Source organism: Theobroma cacao, chromosome 4 (genome assembly GCF_053813885.1).
Source record: "Theobroma cacao isolate CCN51 chromosome 4, ASM5381388v1, whole genome shotgun sequence".
Classification (NCBI taxonomy): domain Eukaryota; kingdom Viridiplantae; phylum Streptophyta; class Magnoliopsida; order Malvales; family Malvaceae; genus Theobroma; species Theobroma cacao.
The window spans coordinates 22,944,410-22,962,825 of NC_142642.1; the positions used below are offsets into that span (position 1 = coordinate 22,944,410).

Below are 18,416 nucleotides of genomic sequence, written 5' to 3' on the forward strand. Positions count from 1 at the left end.
AAAATTGCTTCTAAGCTCGTTTTATATATATATATATATATATATTATGGAAAAAATTTAAAACAATTTATACCATTCTAGGTCAAGCTATGTTTAGACAGGATGCAAATAAACATGTAACAATATTATAAGAAGGAAAGATAGCCGAAATCTTCTGGAAGTTTCATAAAATTGCAGCACTTTGAAGAAAACATTTAGCTTTGATTCATGTCTCTAAAAATTGCATGCTTTCAAAATCCAGAGTATAAGAAGCCATACAAGTAGAAATAGGACTGTCTTACTCATAATTCCATAACTTTTTGTGGCCCGAACAGGGAATGCCCGTTTCATGGTCTTATAAATAACGTTTGTATTAGTGACAAAAACTTCCAAATAGGAAAAGAAAAGAAAAATAAGCTAAGGAAAAGGGTCGACAGCCTAAAGGTTTAAATGGCCCCTGTGGCTTCCCAATGCTTCCCTCAGTAATATTATTGAATTGCAAAGTTTCCCTACAATTGTAGGGATTGGTTTAACCCCACATTGCAAAGCTTAACCATGGAATTGTTGAATTCTAAAATGATATGCTTAGCATCAAACAAAGTCAAGCATATTAGGACTTCAACTAACCTTTAATTAATGTAAAATAATAGGAAACTATTTTATATTATATGATGATCCTGTTTTGTTTGTCGTCTTGATTATATCAAAAACTAAACTATCCCATCAAATTATCTTATGATTTTGTCGTCGTTCTCTAATAATATGATTTTTTTATCTAATTAATTAACATGTATAGCGTCAAACATAGTCATTAGTCAAACATATTAGGACTTGAACTAACCCTTAATTATTTTAGTGTCAAATACTAATAAATTAATTACATGATAAGCCTGTTTCACCTATCATCTTGTTTATATAATAAAGCCTAAACTATCCATTCAAATAAATTATGGAACGCTTTGTTTTTCTCTAATAATTTGACTTCTTGTCCAATATTTGATATTAATCCATGTGACAATGCTTAAGAAAGTTAAGGGCACTGACAAACGGGAGAAGTTTTGATGAACAAAGCTTCTTAGCTTAATTCCTAGTAACCAAAAAGTTAATGATAAACTAATTAAGAAGATGCTTGGTGATAAAAAGTCAGATCAAGGTCACAAAGAGGAGGAAGATGGTCGGCTAATCTTTCAGCACATGAATGTACTTGTGTGCTTCCTTTGGCCCCCAATGGCTCCAAAGTTAGGGTTAAAAGTTTTATTATCAGTGATATAATAAAAACAAAGCCAACTTGTTTTGGAGCCATAAGGATTTATAAATGAGATGAAGTGGCTTTGGTTGTGTTGTAGGCTCTTTTGGGAACATTAGATCCGTTTTGGTGAGTGGTTTTGGTCCTAGTTTATGTTTTAACAACAATTCGTACTATGTAGGCATGTGATATGCTTCTTCCAAAATAATGTGTTTAGGTTTATCTTCAGATGTTCTCGTGTAGCTTCGGTATGTGCATTAACAATCCTTCAATCCGTTCTATCAATCTACAATAATAGGTTTTTTGGATGACGAAAAGTATTTTGTGACTAAAATTTTTTGTACCAACGTCACTACGCGATAAAAACTAATAATATCTATGATTAGATTATTAACAAAATAAAGAATTGAATTCGAAATTATGTCTCGTTTCATGTCAATTTCTTTTTTTAGAGTATTGAATGCATATAAGTACAAGAATTTTGTTTCAAAATCTGAAAAAAAGGGTAATTTTTTTTTTCTTTTTTGATCTTCATGAAAGAAGGTCAGATACGTTTTTAAATGGAGCCCTCTTGCCTGATGACTTGGTTTTGATCACAAGTATTGTGCAAGTCTAACTGGAAGCTGGAGTTGCTGATAGCTACAAATTGTCTTTCATAATAAAATAGAAAAAAGAATAGAACCAAAGCTTGAAGCTAGGAATGGCATTGTTTGCAGCAGAAAGAGAAGTGATGGACCACAGTCAGGGTCTAAGCTCGTGGTTCAAAAGTTTATGGACCGCATATAGGAGTTTAGGCTTAATTAGCTATAACTTTGTATAAAATAAGATTGTTGAAAATTTGGTTGCTGAGCAATCCCAACTAATCCACGATCATTTGCTTTATTGTTGATACAGCTTGATATGGAGAAGACCCCTTAGCTAAAACTGGCCTACACATCTCACCAGTAAACATGGAATGATTAATCAGTCTGCTTTTATTTATTATCTGTTTTTTGGAATACCCTGGAGAGTGCATTCATGTCTCCTTTGAATCAGTCATTGTACCATATCTTTTTCTCTCCTTTCTCATTAAAGAAAAAAAAAAAGGCTAAAAGAGGCACAACTAATGCTGGACAATTCTTTTTTGATCTGACCATAACTGTCCTGAAGTTCCATAATAATGAATCTTTTCCTTACAACAAAACTTATCACAGGAAAATAATAGAATTCCCTTTATCTAACCCCAGGGACTTGAGTTGTTGTTGATACCTTGCTTAAACGGGGAAAGGAAGAATGAGTTTTCCTAACAAATTGATGCAAGTACAAAAGAGAAATAATGGCAAAATCCTCATGGAAATCGGTTGGAATGAGTCGTCCAACTCACAGACTTGAGAGTGAAATGATGTGGCGAATTATGGTAGCCATCAACATGAGACTTGAGAGGGGAAAATTGCATCTGCAAACTATGCAGAGGAATTTACTTGGGTCCATCTCCAACAGAGAAATAAAACCCCCATGCAGCTGTCATAATCTTAATTGTTCAACCAAAAGTAGCTGAACCTTTTGGGGCTCTCCGTAAATTACAATAGCAAATAATGAATAATCATTGAACTACATAATTAGGTGACTTTATGACATGTGAAAAGCTTAATTTATGGTAAGTCTCATGAGTGGCTGGCTATTACGCCATGACTTTGAGCAAGGAATCTAATCTTTTTAACAGGCCGTCTGCAAAGGTACGTCAGGCATCCATGTTGGGCTGTACCAAATAGTAAGCATAGAGGACTACGTTATCATATGCATCATTGGGCCTCAATTTACACAGCTACCGAATTGTGTTAGTATTCCTTGATCATTTAACCCTAAAAGGTAGACGTTTAGGTCTTATCTCAAGTCAACATTTTTAGCGTCACTCGGAGCTAGACTTGTAAGAGTATGATTCCAAAGGCTTACTACTCTCGTGTGTCATCCAGCTTTGTGCATCCGCCTAATCCGCAAACTGCCCCTTTTGAACTTTCTGCCAAGGCACTTAAGTTACAGATTAAAAGGGCGGCGTGACAAAGCATACGTATGATAAACATCAATGGCAATGGAGCTAAAAGGCAAAAAGACATCCCCCTACAGTGTTATAATATTCCCTCTTTCTTTTAAATTTGCTACTACTAATTATTAGGCATGGCCGCAAAGTAAGAATCTGCTTTCCACCATGTTCTTGCCATAAACTTGGTTTAGCTGCCTCCAAGAAGGCTGTACAAGTGAGCTGTTCCCTCCTCACAAAGGAAGCATGGGTTTTTAGCTTCCAGTCAAACCTCAAGTATTAGATGAATCTAGCATGCAAGTGAAATGGCTTGTAGAAGGAGTTTAGGGCATTTGTACGAATTTTAACTCATTTTATTTTGTAACATTCCAAATCTAAATATCACTTTGATGTTTAATTTATAAAAAAAAAAATTGGGATTTAGTTGTTTTCAATTAAGGTGGAGATTTCTTTAGAATCTTTAAGGTGCCTTCCTTTCTCCGGGGGCATGGACTAATGTACCTTATTAACTCATGGACTAACATGATAGTACCTCATTCGGCCCAAAAAAACATTAGAGTACCCATCAGAACACTGGATCTAAACCCAAAGAATTAGACTCATTCAAGGCCCATATAGACAGTACAATGGGAATTGGGCAATCAAAGTGGGCTCTGAGTTTCGTGTTGGGTTCAAAATCCAGCTAAAGCAATAATCATCCTATCGAGAGAAATAACAAAAGATCTTTTACCCATTTCCCAACCTAACAACGTATTTTACATTCACAAAGTTAATAAATTTAATGAAAATTAATAAAATTATTTTTATATCAAATAATAATTAGAACAATTAACAATCAAATTAATTACAATTTTTTATGTTATTATTATATACGTTAGAATAATATAAAATGCTTATATCATTATAAGTATATATATTAAAACATATGTTATAATAGGTTTATATTAGTATATATGTTACAACTTATAAATGATTTATTTGTAAATAGGGTAATTTGGTTAACCAAAAAAAGTTTTTGAAATATTTATTTTTGAATTAATTTGAACCAAAATTTTTTGTTTAATTCAAACAATTTAGGATAAAATATCCTTATCTCTCTAAGTTTTGATCGAAATTATACAGATATCCATTAGTTTTCAAAATGGACACACTGCCCTACAAAGATATTTTTCGCTGAACACGTAGGTCCAACCATTAGTCAATTATTAGTATTTTCGTCAATTTGCTGATGTGGCAAGGCTAAAAAGGTAAATTTACCCTTGATTAATTTTTAAAATTACTATTATATAATTTTATTTTTTATTTTTTTATTAATATAAAAAAAAACTCTCAAGAAGGGAGCACCGGAGCTCCCTTTGGGAACCTGATTTGGGGATCCCTAAGTAGAAGTGAGCAATCGGTCGATTTCAACCATGTAACTGACAGAAACCAACGTAGGCGACCACAACCAACTCGATTTTTCAATGTCGGTTGTGGTGTCGTTTTAACCTACAATGAAGGGCGTTAATCAGCTCGATCACTAGGGACACTTCAGCCCCACCTAAGCTGATCGAAAAACCAAGCCATCAATTGAAATTCCCTTTGTACCCTCCTTCATCCCCCTTTTTTCTTATTTCCCCTCCCTGATTTTAATATTTTCTCAACAAATCAACCCCTTTTGAAACCCTAAAAACCTTCTTCCTTGCCTTGATCGGTTGATCCTTCCGTTGCGGAGCCTTTGTTGCTGTCTCTAGTGACTCTCCTACTAGTGCCGACATTGTCTTTTTCGCCACCAGTCATCTCTTGCTAAGTTGTTGTCATCTCATCTTTAAGGTATATTTTTCTCATGGTTTCTCTTAACACTTAAATCTCATGTCTTGCTGATGTTTGATGTTGAGTTATTGCTTTGGAGTGCTTTCTTTGGATTATAGTGCTGTTATTTGGATTATAGTGATGGTATTTGCTGTTACAGTTAAAAAAATATTTTTTTTATTTTTAATAGTATTGTATAATTTAAATATTAATATTTTAATTTAATTTTTTAAAGTTAAATATTAATATTTTATTTTTTAATATTTTAAGTTAAATATTAATATTAATCAAACTTATACTTATAACCTTAATATAAAAGCGTTTTTGTTGTTCTCTAAAAAACTTATACTTACAAATTTTTCCATGATTTTAACATTTTTGGGCCATTTAAGCTTAAGGCCAATGCACCCTCCAATTGACCAAAACCGATGATGGTTTCGATTGACTAGTTTTTCCTTATAACCTGTTAGTTTCGTTCGACCATAAGGAAAGATCGATTTCGACGGTTTTGGTTTATCCTGAAATCGAAACATACCGACACTTACCCTTATCCTTAAGGGAGCACTAGGGGGAGTTCGATCAGGGCTCTTTTTTTTTTTTTTAAATATTTTAAAAATATAATAATAATTTTTTAAATTAATAAAAAAAGAAAGGATATTTTAGATTTTTTCCTAATATCTGTTAATAGTGTTTACATTTTTGAGACAGAGTATCTATTTTAAAAACTAATGGACTTATTTGAAATTTTGATTAAAACTTAAAAATTAGAATTTTTACCCAAAAATTTAATACATACCTAAGCTCAATCCAAAACATACATGCCTCAGCCTAATATGAAAGAAACAAATTAGCATAGGTGGTTCACTATTTGAATTTCAAAATTTCAACCCCTAATGACATGTTTGGTTCGCGGAATAGATAAGAATATAATAGAATAGTTATTATGTGATAATAGAATCGAATAAGTATTACGTAGTTTGGTATGATGAATGAAATAGAATAAGAATAATTATTATGACTTATTACAATGTTTGGTTGGTAACAATAGCTTTGAAATAAGAAAAGAATAAAAAATAAAAATACAAAAATACCCTTTATTATATATATTATTTATTTTTATTTTATGTTTTAAATATTAATAATTTATAATTAATTAAAATATTAATAATTAATAATTTAAATATCAATATTTTAATATAATTTAATTATTAATATTTTAATTAATAATATTTTATTTATAATTTAATATTATTTGGATTAAAATATTAATAATTTTTATTTTTTATTTATACTCATTAAAAATTTAATATATTAATAATTTAATAAATAAAACATTAATAGTTTAAAATATTAATATTTTAAAATTTACAAATAATTTATTCTTTTTTATTCTATTTTTTCCCTTTTTCTTTTTCATAGGTCGGTCGCCGAAAAGGTGATTGGTGTAACAAAACGCCGATCTGGCGCACCATGTGGCCAGATCTAGCCACTATGGCGCCAGATCGGCGTTTCCCCGCAACTGGATCTGGTCGTGGAGTGCTAGATCCAATCGTGGGATCTGGTCGAGAAGCACCAGATTCGGTGCTTCCATCGATCAGATCTGGCTGGATCTCCGTTGAATGTTGTCTGAAAGGACTAGATCGACGCTTTTCGACCATATTCGGTCGCTATCGCCATCGCCAGTGTTGAGTTCCAATTAGAGAAAGAATGAGAGAGGAAAAAATGTGAGAAGAGAGAGAGAAAAAAGGGAAAATGGGAAGAAAAAAAATATTTATAGGCCTAGGGTTGAAATATTTTTAAGTTATAAGGAGTATTTTAGTCATTATATATTTGAAAGTTATTCAATGTCTCATGGAATAGATATTACCGAGAGAGAAAGGAATAGATAAAGCTAGCTTTTAACCTATTTGATGGAATTGTTATTTCTGCGAAATTGTTATTCTGTGTCTCAATTTTATACCAAACAAAAGTATAAGAAAGGACCGAGAATAGAAAGGGAATAGCATAGTTATTCTTCGTACCAAACGTGCAGTAAGGGTCTGGTCAGATAGCTGGATCCCCCCGCCAATTTCCTTATTCAAAATTTCTAGCCGTTTTCAGCCACATGCCTACCTTTAAATCCCAAATTTATAGCCGTTTCAAAGGGTTCATTTTCCAATCCATTTCTTTTTATAAGTCCCAATATTTCTCCTATTCATTCACTCCTTTTTCTTGCCGCAGGCGTCTTTGGTACCTTCATTCTGCTCTCTGAAACTGAACAATCTTTTTACAGCTAACAACCAAAAATGAGAGAGTGCATCTCAATCCACATCGGTCAGGCTGGTATCCAAGTTGGTAACGCCTGTTGGGAACTCTACTGCCTTGAACATGGCATTCAGCCTGATGGACAAATGCCAAGTGACAAAACAGTTGGAGGCGGAGATGATGCTTTCAACACATTTTTTAGCGAAACTGGAGCCGGAAAACATGTCCCTCGTGCCGTGTTTTTGGATCTGGAGCCAACTGTTATCGACGAAGTTAGGACCGGGACTTACCGCCAATTGTTCCACCCCGAACAGCTTATTAGTGGCAAAGAAGATGCTGCCAACAACTTTGCCAGAGGCCACTATACAAGTAAGAAAATAGTGCTTCTTTGATCATTGATTAATGAGATATATTGAGAAATGTTTTCCCAATTTCCGTTATATCCTCTGAACTAACTTGGACTGCATTTTTTTTATGCAGTTGGCAAGGAAATAGTGGATCTGTGCCTTGACAGGATCAGGAAGCTAGCCGATAACTGTACTGGGCTTCAAGGGTTTTTGGTATTCCATGCTGTTGGTGGTGGAACTGGATCTGGTCTTGGCTCTCTGCTTCTTGAAAGGCTTTCTGTGGACTATGGCAAGAAATCGAAACTCGGGTTCACTGTCTACCCTTCTCCTCAGGTTTCTACATCTGTTGTAGAGCCTTACAACAGTGTTCTGTCAACCCACTCCCTCTTAGAGCACACTGATGTTGCAGTGCTCCTTGATAATGAAGCTATCTATGATATTTGTCGAAGATCTCTTGACATTGAGAGACCTACTTACACCAATCTCAACAGGCTCGTTTCTCAGGTATACAATTTGGATTTGGAATTTCTTTTCGAGTTTATTGGCCTCAGGTATACTTGTAGTATTGATAATGTTTTAAAATTTTCCAGGTTATCTCATCCTTGACTGCATCGCTGCGATTTGATGGTGCTTTGAATGTAGATGTAACAGAATTTCAGACCAATTTAGTCCCATACCCTAGAATCCATTTCATGCTTTCTTCGTATGCACCAGTTATTTCTGCTGAAAAGGCCTACCATGAGCAACTATCAGTAGCAGAAATCACAAACAGTGCTTTTGAACCATCTTCCATGATGGCCAAATGTGATCCGCGCCACGGGAAATACATGGCCTGCTGCTTGATGTACAGAGGTGATGTGGTGCCCAAGGATGTGAATGCTGCAGTGGCAACAATCAAGACTAAGAGGACCATCCAGTTTGTGGATTGGTGCCCAACCGGGTTCAAATGTGGTATCAATTACCAGCCTCCTACCGTGGTGCCAGGTGGCGATCTGGCCAAGGTTCAAAGGGCAGTTTGTATGATTTCTAACTCAACGAGTGTTGCTGAGGTGTTCTCAAGGATTGATCACAAGTTTGATCTGATGTATGCCAAGCGAGCATTTGTGCATTGGTATGTCGGTGAGGGTATGGAGGAAGGTGAGTTTTCAGAAGCTAGAGAGGACTTGGCTGCTCTTGAGAAGGATTATGAGGAAGTTGGTGCGGAATCTGCAGAAGGGGATGAAGACGAAGGCGATGAGTACTAGGCGTCTGTGTTAGTGTGGAGAGAGGATAGTGTTATTCTGCCAATGGACTCATTGGTTATTTTGCCTTGTTTCTTCTAGTATCAAAAGACAAGTTTTAATCAATGTTTCCTTTAATGTCTGCTCAAATGTGGAGGTTAAGTAATAAAGTGAAGCTGGGATTTGCGATGTTGCTTGAACTTACAGCAAGTTCCTTAATTGTACTAATTTATAGACCTGAAAAGTGATAGCAAGTTGAGAAAAGAAGAAACAGGCTCTGTCAAAACAATGATCAGTAACAAAAAATAAGGAGGGAGAAAAGAGAATGATGAACCTCATGCGAGACAAAATGATCAGATTTAAGCTTCAGCTTCCCCTCCAAGTCATTTGTTGTCTCAGATACTACAGAACGATTTAAGATTCAAAGTCATTATTACCTACTACTTCCCAACAATCAAGCAGTTATTCTGCATGTGAAAAATTATTGGACTGATTTGATCATGCACTCTGAATAAAAAAGAGTGCCACTATCACATTTTCAACATGTTTGGGCTGATTATTGCCTTGAGCGCACATACTTTGAATTGACTTCACTATCATGTATTATTATTTGGAATAAAAATCCCTTGAGGATGTCATTTTATGAGATTGTAACCAGTATGTATGCATGCACATTCAGCATATTTTACCTACAATATTTGTATATATATATTCTTGTAGCAGAAATAAAATACAAGCTTTATTATATGACATAAATAAGTAATCCTCTATTCTACCTACCAACAACAAATAAAACGGATTAATGAATCCACACTTAATTATTCCAAGACCACTAGCAAAAATACTCTTGCATTTAACAACTACCTTAAATAATTATCAATGAGTACTTGATTTTTTTTCTTTCTTTCTTTCTTTGTTTTTTTCGTGCATTAACTTATTATTTCTTATCTTATGGGTCGAAAATTACTTCCAAACAAATTGTTATTACCGACCAAGAAACCTATTATAATAAATTCACCGAAAACCTATCAATAACTTGCTGAATCTTGGAGTAAGTCAAGAGCTACACTCAAATATTATTAGTTATGCAGAAGGATTATGTTGTATTATTGCTAAAATAGTTAATCATTTGGTCAATTGCATACGCATGGTAATAGTGTTCTGGAGTCAAAGACTAAAAAGCCCGAATAATTCAGGGACAAACTGGTCCAGCAGATTTTGGACAAATGGGCCCTAACCCATATATGTCAACAGATATCTTGGTTGATATGCTTTCCACCGAATGTCGCCCACCTTCTACTCCATACACCATCTATAAAAATACTACTGCTTGTTTGCCATTGCCATTACCCCCTCTAAACTAAACAAGAGACAACGTCCCCTCCTCCCCCCTCCCTCATACACCCCCACTCTTCTTGTCAATGTCTAGCAAAAGATCAAGTGCCCGAGCAAATGAAAATAATGAAGATTTTAGCCTCAAACTTGGGGAGTTGTTGTCGACTAACAAGAAGAAGAAAAGAAATGCAAGTAAGGTAAGAATCAACAATTTCTCCGCACTTGTTCCAAATAATAAAAGTTGAGAAGGAAGATGCTTAACAAATTAGTCTCATAGCGCAACATCAAAGTTGTGGTTCTGTTTAATCACTCCACCTTGTTGTATTCATTCTTATTTGCAGCTTCTGGATAAGACATGCAGTCATATTAAGAGGCTTAATGGAGAGGTTGATGATTTAAGCAATCGAATATCGGAGTTAATGGCTTCTCCAGACACCAATAAGAGCATTAAAGCAAACATCCTTACACAACTTCTCCAACAATAATCTCTGCAAATTTTGCTCTTAGAGTAAAATATATATACATACATATATGTTTCGGCTCATTGTAAGATACATATTTATGTCAGTCTTTGTCTTTGGGTTGTTCCTTGTTGTTTCCATCCAAGGGCACAAGAAGCAAAAAGGCTTACATGTTTTTCTCTTTTTGGGTTCTTTTTTCTTGTGCCCCCCATGTTTGATCTTTAATTCCTAATACAGTACTACTATACAGGGTTTGTTGGTTGATAAGTTTGCTTGGCAGAATAATAATTTTCTTGATTTTAGTGTGGGAGGTAGCTAGATATAGACAAAGGTCACCACTTAGTCCTCAATAATTTAGGAGTAATAAATATTTTCTTGGCTCATTTTGACTTTATGCTAATTGATACAAAATCAGGTCATTTTCCATGAAGAGAGCAAGGTCTTTTCGTTGTTTTTAAACTGTTAATGAAGTCTATGCAGACATCATTATTATCTTGTATTTTCACTAACTGCTTCCTTGGACTACAATATCATTACACATTATTGCACTTGTGAAAATATTGCATAAGGCAAAATCTATAATAATTAGGATTACTACTATTATTACTCTATATGCAGAGGTAAAAACTTACAACTTAAGATTAGCAACAATAACAATGAGAAATTCATTCCCTACAAGCCAAAATATATCTTTGGAACGGACTAGTAAAAAGAAAGACCAAGCTAAGACATGATGATTACTTTACCCAAATCCAACAACTGACCAACTAATATATATTATCCCTTTTATTAAAAAGATAATAAAGTAGGCTAAATGAGTCAAGATTTATATTGGTACTATAAGATAAACTTCATTTGTTAACTAATGGCTAAAAACCCCATCAATAATTTTATTCTAAACTTATCCAATTTAGATGACTAGCATGATTATCTTTTTTATTATTATCTACCAAAAAAGTTATTTATTTATTTATTTATTATTATTATTATGATAAGAACAAGAAACATAGAAAATTTTTACAAGAAAACAAGAGAAAAAGGAAAATATTATTACACTACTTTTTGTTAAGCTGTAGAATGATTCCATCATACATTTGATTATGTCCTGTACATCTTCTAAGCCCTAATTAAGAAATCACAACTAAAGCTTAATTTTAAAAAAAAAAATCTTCAAGCCTTTCCAAACTAAGCTAAAAACTGCAACTCTTCCCCCACGCTAGTCTACCTTACCCTTCTCTTAAAACTCCCTGCCATTCAAGATTACCATAAAAGAATATAAATCAGTTTTACGAGAATCTAATAACAATTCAGAATGAAAGAAGCTTCTCAGCATCCAAACAGATCAAGACATTTTAAAAAAATGGAAAACAAGAAAGTTTAAACAGAACCAACAAGAAAACGAACCTTGATTGATTGATTGATGGAGTGATCGATTAGGTCGTTTCAGTGCAAGGCCTTCTAACGTTATTCTTGCCGCTGAGAGGCGAGCAAGGCAAGATGGGTCTCGAAACAACCAGCACGTTAACACGACGTCGTCGTTTTTCATGAAAATCTTCACCACCTCCTCCACAGACGACGTCGTTCTTATTCTTTTTATCGCCGCCGACAAAATCTTCTCCAAGATGCGATTCTTCCTCTCTTATCCGCAAAATCTGACTATGAACTCTCTCTACTTTCTTCTTCATCTCCATCACCACGGACCTCGGCGACTCCGACTCCGACTCCGGCTCCGCCTCTTCCGTCGACGACTCTCCACTCTCCACCTCCATAACACTCTTCTCCGGCACCTCCTTCTTCAACTCCATGAAGACGGTGGCGTTAAGAGTGATTTTTGCCATGATAAGTTTAAAAGGTGGAAAATTTTTGAGGGTGACGGGGGAATTTATAGGAGGGGAGGAGGAAAATAAAACGGTGAGTTTCGGTGGGGTTTGGCAATTTCTAGTGGGATGACACGTGGCAGAGGAGTGAGAGAAAGGGGCCAAAGGGGGAGTACCTATCACGTGGTTGACTGAGAAGACAAGTCCAAAGGTTCAAAAACCGTTGCCGTTTTATTAGCCAAGGAGTGTTTTGGGTGTCGAGTTATTCGCCACGTCACGAGGGAGGGAGATAATTTTTCGTTATGAGAAAAAAAAATGAGTCCTATTTGGAATGTTTAAGTAATGAGGTGGAGGAAAAAGAGTGGGGGATTAGTCAGTGTCAAATCTTACTTAGCATGCATAATTCAGTAATTGAGGGTGAAATTATTGGGTGGAGTACAGGTGGCATGGAATTAAGAGGAGTGGGATTAGGAGGTAGGCTCGGCTCATGAGGGGGAACAAGTGGCGAGAAAATAGTATTTGGATGTTGATGGTGAGCTAATTTTATGGTTTTGGAGGATTGAGCCATTGCTTTTGGTTGTGGACAACTTTATGTGAATGCACCATCATGTTACTAATAAATTCCAAAAAACTGTCACCAAATTAAATATGATAACAATTATTTTAATTTTGATATACGGTTTGAATCTAATTATTTTTTTGGAGTGACTTTAAAAATGCATTCCTTCATGCATTCATAAATTTAGTCTTGAAATAGTTTATAATTGACAAAGAAAATGGATTTTGCTTAGACTAAGGGATTCTTGTATTAAATAGTGCTTATAGATACTGGAGCATTGCTCTGATCTGAATAAATTCTAGATAGGTTTTGGATAGAAAAGGACTTGGTGGAAAAATCCCATACTCAATTTGGTAGGTAGTCACATGCGAATCATGATGCCATTACGACGCGGCTTGCAAGAGACAGGGTTGGAGACCAAAATGGCCAAACACGATACATTCTTTTCTTTAAATCCTTTTTCAGTAACTGTAAGCCACTAACCAAATCTTTAATGACAATGGCTAGAACAAACTTATTAGTTTGTTTGGTAGATTTTTATCTCATAAAAAAAAATCAGTTTTAAAGAATGACCATCCCTTAAAAATACGAAATAAGTAATATTGACCCCTTTTGATATTGATTACTTCAAATTTCACAAAATAAAACTTCGAATAATTATGCCCAAAAATAACTATACTTGTTATGTAAAATTACTAAATTATAATAAAAAAAACTTTTATTTCTTTAATCACTTTTTCCTTTATTATAAATTATTTTTACCAACCAAATATTAAAATAATATCAAAATTACAACTTCATTTATATATCAAATCAGACATTATCATCTCTATTCTATTCCTAAATAATAACTATTCCAGCCCCTTTTTATTTTTGTTTCATTCCACAAACCAGATGTTCAAAGCTTACAAAAATCCTTAATGCAATTCATTACATGACAATTATGTCACTCAAATTTGGTAGTGCTAAGATGCCATGAATTCTTAATTTATCCCGATATACAACAAGCCTCAGATAGCCACTTGATTAAGATTTTGGGTAAACTAGACACCAACATTTATCAAAATGGAGCTAAGCTAGTACATATGATCAAAATTAAAATCTTTTAATCTTAAAACAACACAATTACTCAATTAGGTTCAAATCCGGTAAAAACAGAATAGTAAATGCAAAACATATACCAAGATCCACTACAATAAAGGACTGCAAACAAAAATCAAACCATGTCTAACAATGGAGATGGCAAGTTTCAAACATACGGCCTTTTATGGTTCCTAATGGTGGTATTAGCCTAAGGTTTACTCGTCTTCCTCTTCGTCACCATCTCCACCAGCAGCCTTCTTGGCAGCTGCCCTCTGGTTCCTTCTCTTTACCCTTCCAGGGCGACCACCTCCGAATGGACTTGTGAGAGAGAAGTCAATATGCTTTTGAGAGTCCACCCTCACCATGAAAGATGGGATGTTGACCACCTGCCTCCCAACCCTATCAAGGAAACAAGAAACATCAGCATACAACATTTAACAGCATTTACAACATCTTTCAGGCAAAGAAAGAATATGTTTACAGATATATTCAAGTAGGCTAGAAATATGAAACAGCTCAAACAAGACAATGCATAAAAGAACATGCAAAAACATGGGGCAACTATTCACAATTTGCAAGCAAGAAGCCAAAGAGGCATCCTTCTGCCAATACAAAGACACAAGGACACAAGGATCAACAATTACCATAAAAAACACCAATCAACAATCAGTCTAGAGATTTGATGCAGCAACAATTATTGCAAATCTACCTCTAAAAGTCAAGCACATAAATCACATTAGTGTTGGAGCAGAGGGAAGAAGTTTGTAAGTGAAAAAGCCAGACAAACATACTTTTAAACAAATAGTTATGCACATTCATTCAAGGGATAGCTGACACATATAGAAAGTAACAACAATGGAATGAAACATAACAATTAACAGATATAACTCAAGCAGTAATATATCACTGCAGCTTCAATGAATGATCTAATGATCAAACATAAACTCTGTAACCAACCACATAATGCTACCAACTCCAATTTAGCTACATAACACAATACTCTGGTTTATAACCAGACCAATAATATTGGAAATGAACTGCAAATAAAAATAATACAAATCAGGGTTCTTTAAGGCAGGAAATACAATGTCTGTACCTGATATGCCTTTGCCTAATCAGCACACGAGCATGGTGAATTGACTTGGCCATACCAGCCTTGAACACGAGTGTTTGCAAGCGGCGTTCAAGGAAGTTCTCAACAGTCAAAGCCAAGACATAATCGAGCTTGTTCTGGCTCTCATCCAAAAGCCCATGCCTATTCATCCTACGAAGAAGTGCTTCACCTTCAAAAATACGACGAGGGTTCTTCTCATCAAGAGTGAGAAGATCCCTTGCTGCATTTCGGATACGGCTCAATGCATACTGAACCCTCCACAACTCCCTCTTACATCGGAGCCCATACTCTCCTACAAGCCTCAACTCAGCATCCAAACGCTCCTTCTCATATGGACGCCTTGGCTTCTTAAAGGTCTTCCCATCTACAACCACACATTAATTTCACCAATAAATAACTAATAATAATAATGCAATAATACTCTAATTCAAATACTTGGGAAGTCAGAGACCAGTAACCTAACCTGAAATGAGCATAAAACAATTATACAGCTTGATTCTTTTGATTTTAGCAGCCAACTCAACAAAAAGGCAAAAACCCATAAAACTAGACAAGTATTTTTATCAATCACGATTCACTACTACCATGATATTAATCAACCAATTATACTATTTTTAGGTGCATATGACCATGTGAGCTACTAAACTGAAAGGAACACTCTCCCACCCAGCCATCTCCGAGATTTAAACCCCAGGCCTCAAAGTTGGAATCTTTCGAAAGGTTAAGCCTAATGCTCTCTGATTTACCAAAAATCGTCCCAATTAAGTAAATCAACAAGTAGCAAATAGATCAAAGCGACTAATAACTAAAAATACAGCAAAATCAAAGCTAAAGATAATTTCAAACATTCTTAACTATATTAAACAAAATAAACCCAGCTACACGATTGGCTAAAAATGAGAACAAAAATATTGTAGCAGCCAAATAAAATACCCATTCGTGAAAACCAAAAACAATAAACAATTAAAAACGAAAATAATTGAGAAAAACAAAATCTTTGTCTACACATTCTGTTGAAACTAAAGATTGGAAGAAAAAACCTTACAGTTGCGATAGAAACTGACGTGAACCATAGCAGCGTTGGCTTCTCGTAGCGAAGCGAAAAGGGCGGAGAAGGAAGAAGCGGAACTAGGGCTGAAGACGGAGGTGTGATCACTTTATATAGGAAACCCTAAACCCTAATATTTCCTCTTCGTTTTGAATAGGCTCCTGAAAGGTTGATTTGGGCCTATTGGGTCTTTAATATAGTGGAGCTAAGAAAGATAGGAAACGAAAGAAAGAAAAAAAGGAAGTCAGCTTGTTCTTTAGACCAAAAGCCCAAACTTTGTTTTGTCCTCTGTGATTCAACAACTGAGACATTAAATGGAAGGAAAATAAATCCAATTAAAAGAAGACAAAAAGTACTCTATTACAGGATAATTATGAGTATTTGATCCGATTATATAAGATTATAGTATTTTATGATTAGATTTGGGTAGTAATTTCACAACCCTATCAAGTTCAGGTATCATTTTTTGGGTATCCGATACTTGAACCTGATTACATTTCTTTAATTTTATGTAATTAAAGATAAACTTATATTATTAATTAAATTAATTCATAAAACTATGATTATTAATTAATTTGTAATATCTTTTAATACATGTACTCTATATATTGTGTTAATTTATAAATAATATAATAATTATTATATATACTTTTAGTATATATACTTTAATTATAAATATATTTAATTTCTATTTTATATTACTGTTACAAAAATTATAACTTATAAAATTATTAATTATAATATATATATATTTGTTTATATAAACTTATAAAATATATCCTTAAAAAGAAGTAGTGAGATTAGTATAGTTTTAGAATTTATTTTTTAAAATTTCATATAATTAAAGACAAACCCTTATAGTTAATTAAACTTGTAGTGTTGTTCAAGTTGTAGTTTGAACATTTGCTTTTAGTTATTTAAGTTGACATTTGCGATATTTGTTTTTGATTATTTAAATTTAAATTTTATTATTTGTGTGCTTTCATAAATTTAATTATTAGTGAATTATATGGAATATGAATGAAAATATTATTGTATATAAATACAGGTACAGATTCGGATTCAGGTAATTAAGTACCCATAAAGAGCATTTCAATAATTTTTTTACATAATCAGATTTTCAAATGGGTTTAGATAATTATTAAGCAGTGGGTATGTATTAGGGTTCGGGTTAGGATAGTAAATTTAAAAATATTCGGATAATTGTAGGGTTCGGATACCTCATTTATTAATCGAGTTTGGGTTCAAGTATCACAAAATTAACAACTACCTTACCCATTAACACGTCTAAATCCAATAAATGAAAAATTAAATGCTAAAATAATGTTATAAAATGAAAAGCTTTCAATTATTGTATTGCTGCACCAAGATTATGGATGCAACATGAAGAAGACGTTACAAATAACGATTAAGTAAATATAATAAGACAACAGTTGAAACTTCTTGAACCTATACTCAACTGTTCAAGATGCTTATCATTTTGCAATATTCCATCTAGTAAAATTAACAACTCAAGTAAGACAAGTGAAATTCATTAGAGACCCAAGCCTATAGGGCATACAAGTAAATTTATTACAATTTTTATATAAAAAACTTTTCCTATGCTTTGTATCTCTGGGTAATTAATTTGCAAAGCTCATAGAAAACTCAGATTTAGTGTTTGTTGATATTGGAGGATATTCTTGATTATGTTTTTATATAATTACCAAAAAGGTTTAGATGCCTTAGATGTTTGAATTTGTCACGACCCGGCACTCCCTTTGAGCCCGTGACAACCGTCGCGAAGTCTTAGTAAACATTCATTACTCGATATGTCAACCAAAATCTCACAAGGCTCTTGCATCAGTTTTCCACTTCCCCAGTGAGCAATAGTTACTAAACATCGAGTTTTAAGAGAATATAAACTATTTTAGATCGAAAACAATCAAAATAAAATTTTCGCCACACAAGGGTATTTTGGTCATTTTTACTTGAAAATTTCAAAACCTGTATCCATTTCCGATTAAAAATAAATTTTTGTAATCTAAATCATCCATTTGGAGTGAAAAATTGGCTAATTAGACTAAATAAAAATATTTGATAATATATTTCATTTTCTTATAAAATAATTTTTATAGAACTATGCATAAATAATTTTTGTAGCGTAAGAACAAAA

At 33.9% G+C, this 18,416-nt stretch overlaps 4 protein-coding genes across 5 annotated transcripts; 2 read left to right on the forward strand and 2 right to left on the reverse strand.

Moving 5' to 3' along the window:
• The first annotated feature begins 4,750 nt into the window (after positions 1 to 4,750).
• LOC18601487 (tubulin alpha chain) lies at positions 4,751 to 9,044 on the forward strand. The gene is made up of 4 exons (XM_007032439.3): positions 4,751 to 5,054; positions 7,254 to 7,646; positions 7,758 to 8,128; positions 8,215 to 9,044. Exons 2-4 carry the CDS (start codon positions 7,319 to 7,321, stop codon positions 8,866 to 8,868), a joined length of 1,353 nt encoding a protein of 450 aa, XP_007032501.2. The 5' UTR covers positions 4,751 to 5,054; positions 7,254 to 7,318; the 3' UTR covers positions 8,869 to 9,044.
• Positions 9,045 to 9,090: 46 nt separating this feature from the next.
• LOC18601489 (uncharacterized) lies at positions 9,091 to 12,489 on the reverse strand. Of its 2 annotated transcripts, none has more exons than XM_018120369.2 (2): positions 12,045 to 12,489; positions 9,091 to 9,246 (listed from the first exon to the last, which is right to left on the reverse strand). In XM_018120369.2, the coding sequence occupies exon 1, from the start codon at positions 12,476 to 12,478 to the stop codon at positions 12,074 to 12,076; it is 405 nt and encodes a 134-aa protein (XP_017975858.1). In that variant the 5' UTR covers positions 12,479 to 12,489; the 3' UTR covers positions 9,091 to 9,246; positions 12,045 to 12,073. The 2 variants fall into 2 exon arrangements, with proteins under 2 accessions (XP_017975858.1, XP_007032503.2); XM_007032441.3 differs by lacking the exon at positions 9,091 to 9,246 and adding an exon at positions 11,671 to 11,887.
• Positions 9,999 to 10,907, forward strand: LOC18601488 (transcription factor ILI4-like). Its single transcript, XM_007032440.3, has 2 exons — positions 9,999 to 10,376; positions 10,521 to 10,907. The coding sequence occupies exons 1-2, from the start codon at positions 10,266 to 10,268 to the stop codon at positions 10,662 to 10,664; spliced, it is 255 nt and encodes an 84-aa protein (XP_007032502.1). The 5' UTR covers positions 9,999 to 10,265; the 3' UTR covers positions 10,665 to 10,907.
• Positions 12,490 to 14,102: 1,613 nt separating the features above from the next.
• LOC18601490 (small ribosomal subunit protein uS4y-like) lies at positions 14,103 to 16,424 on the reverse strand. The gene is made up of 3 exons (XM_007032443.3): positions 16,259 to 16,424; positions 15,196 to 15,577; positions 14,103 to 14,498 (listed from the first exon to the last, which is right to left on the reverse strand). The coding sequence occupies exons 1-3, from the start codon at positions 16,284 to 16,286 to the stop codon at positions 14,315 to 14,317; spliced, it is 594 nt and encodes a 197-aa protein (XP_007032505.1). The 5' UTR covers positions 16,287 to 16,424; the 3' UTR covers positions 14,103 to 14,314.
• Between the last annotated feature and the right edge of the window lie 1,992 nt (positions 16,425 to 18,416).

What these genes read in the sequence shown, in the direction of transcription:
- LOC18601487 (XM_007032439.3), top strand. Translation starts at nt 7,319, where the DNA reads ATGAGAGAGTGCATCTCAATCCACATCGGTCAGGCTGGTATCCAAGTT. An exon ending in TGCCAGAGGCCACTATACAA is followed by an intron (nt 7,647 to 7,757) that starts GTAAGAAAATAG and finishes TTTTTTATGCAG; the next exon opens with TTGGCAAGGAAATAGTGGAT. An exon ending in TCAACAGGCTCGTTTCTCAG is followed by an intron (nt 8,129 to 8,214) that starts GTATACAATTTG and finishes AAAATTTTCCAG; the next exon opens with GTTATCTCATCCTTGACTGC.
- LOC18601488 (XM_007032440.3), top strand. Translation starts at nt 10,266, where the DNA reads ATGTCTAGCAAAAGATCAAGTGCCCGAGCAAATGAAAATAATGAAGAT. An exon ending in AGAAAAGAAATGCAAGTAAG is followed by an intron (nt 10,377 to 10,520) that starts GTAAGAATCAAC and finishes TCTTATTTGCAG; the next exon opens with CTTCTGGATAAGACATGCAG.
- LOC18601489 (XM_018120369.2), bottom strand. Translation starts at nt 12,478, where the DNA reads ATGGCAAAAATCACTCTTAACGCCACCGTCTTCATGGAGTTGAAGAAG.
- LOC18601490 (XM_007032443.3), bottom strand. Translation starts at nt 16,286, where the DNA reads ATGGTTCACGTCAGTTTCTATCGCAACT. An exon ending in CGTCAGTTTCTATCGCAACT is followed by an intron (nt 15,578 to 16,258) that starts GTAAGGTTTTTT and finishes GTGTGGTTGTAG; the next exon opens with ATGGGAAGACCTTTAAGAAG. An exon ending in ATTAGGCAAAGGCATATCAG is followed by an intron (nt 14,499 to 15,195) that starts GTACAGACATTG and finishes TTTCCTTGATAG; the next exon opens with GGTTGGGAGGCAGGTGGTCA.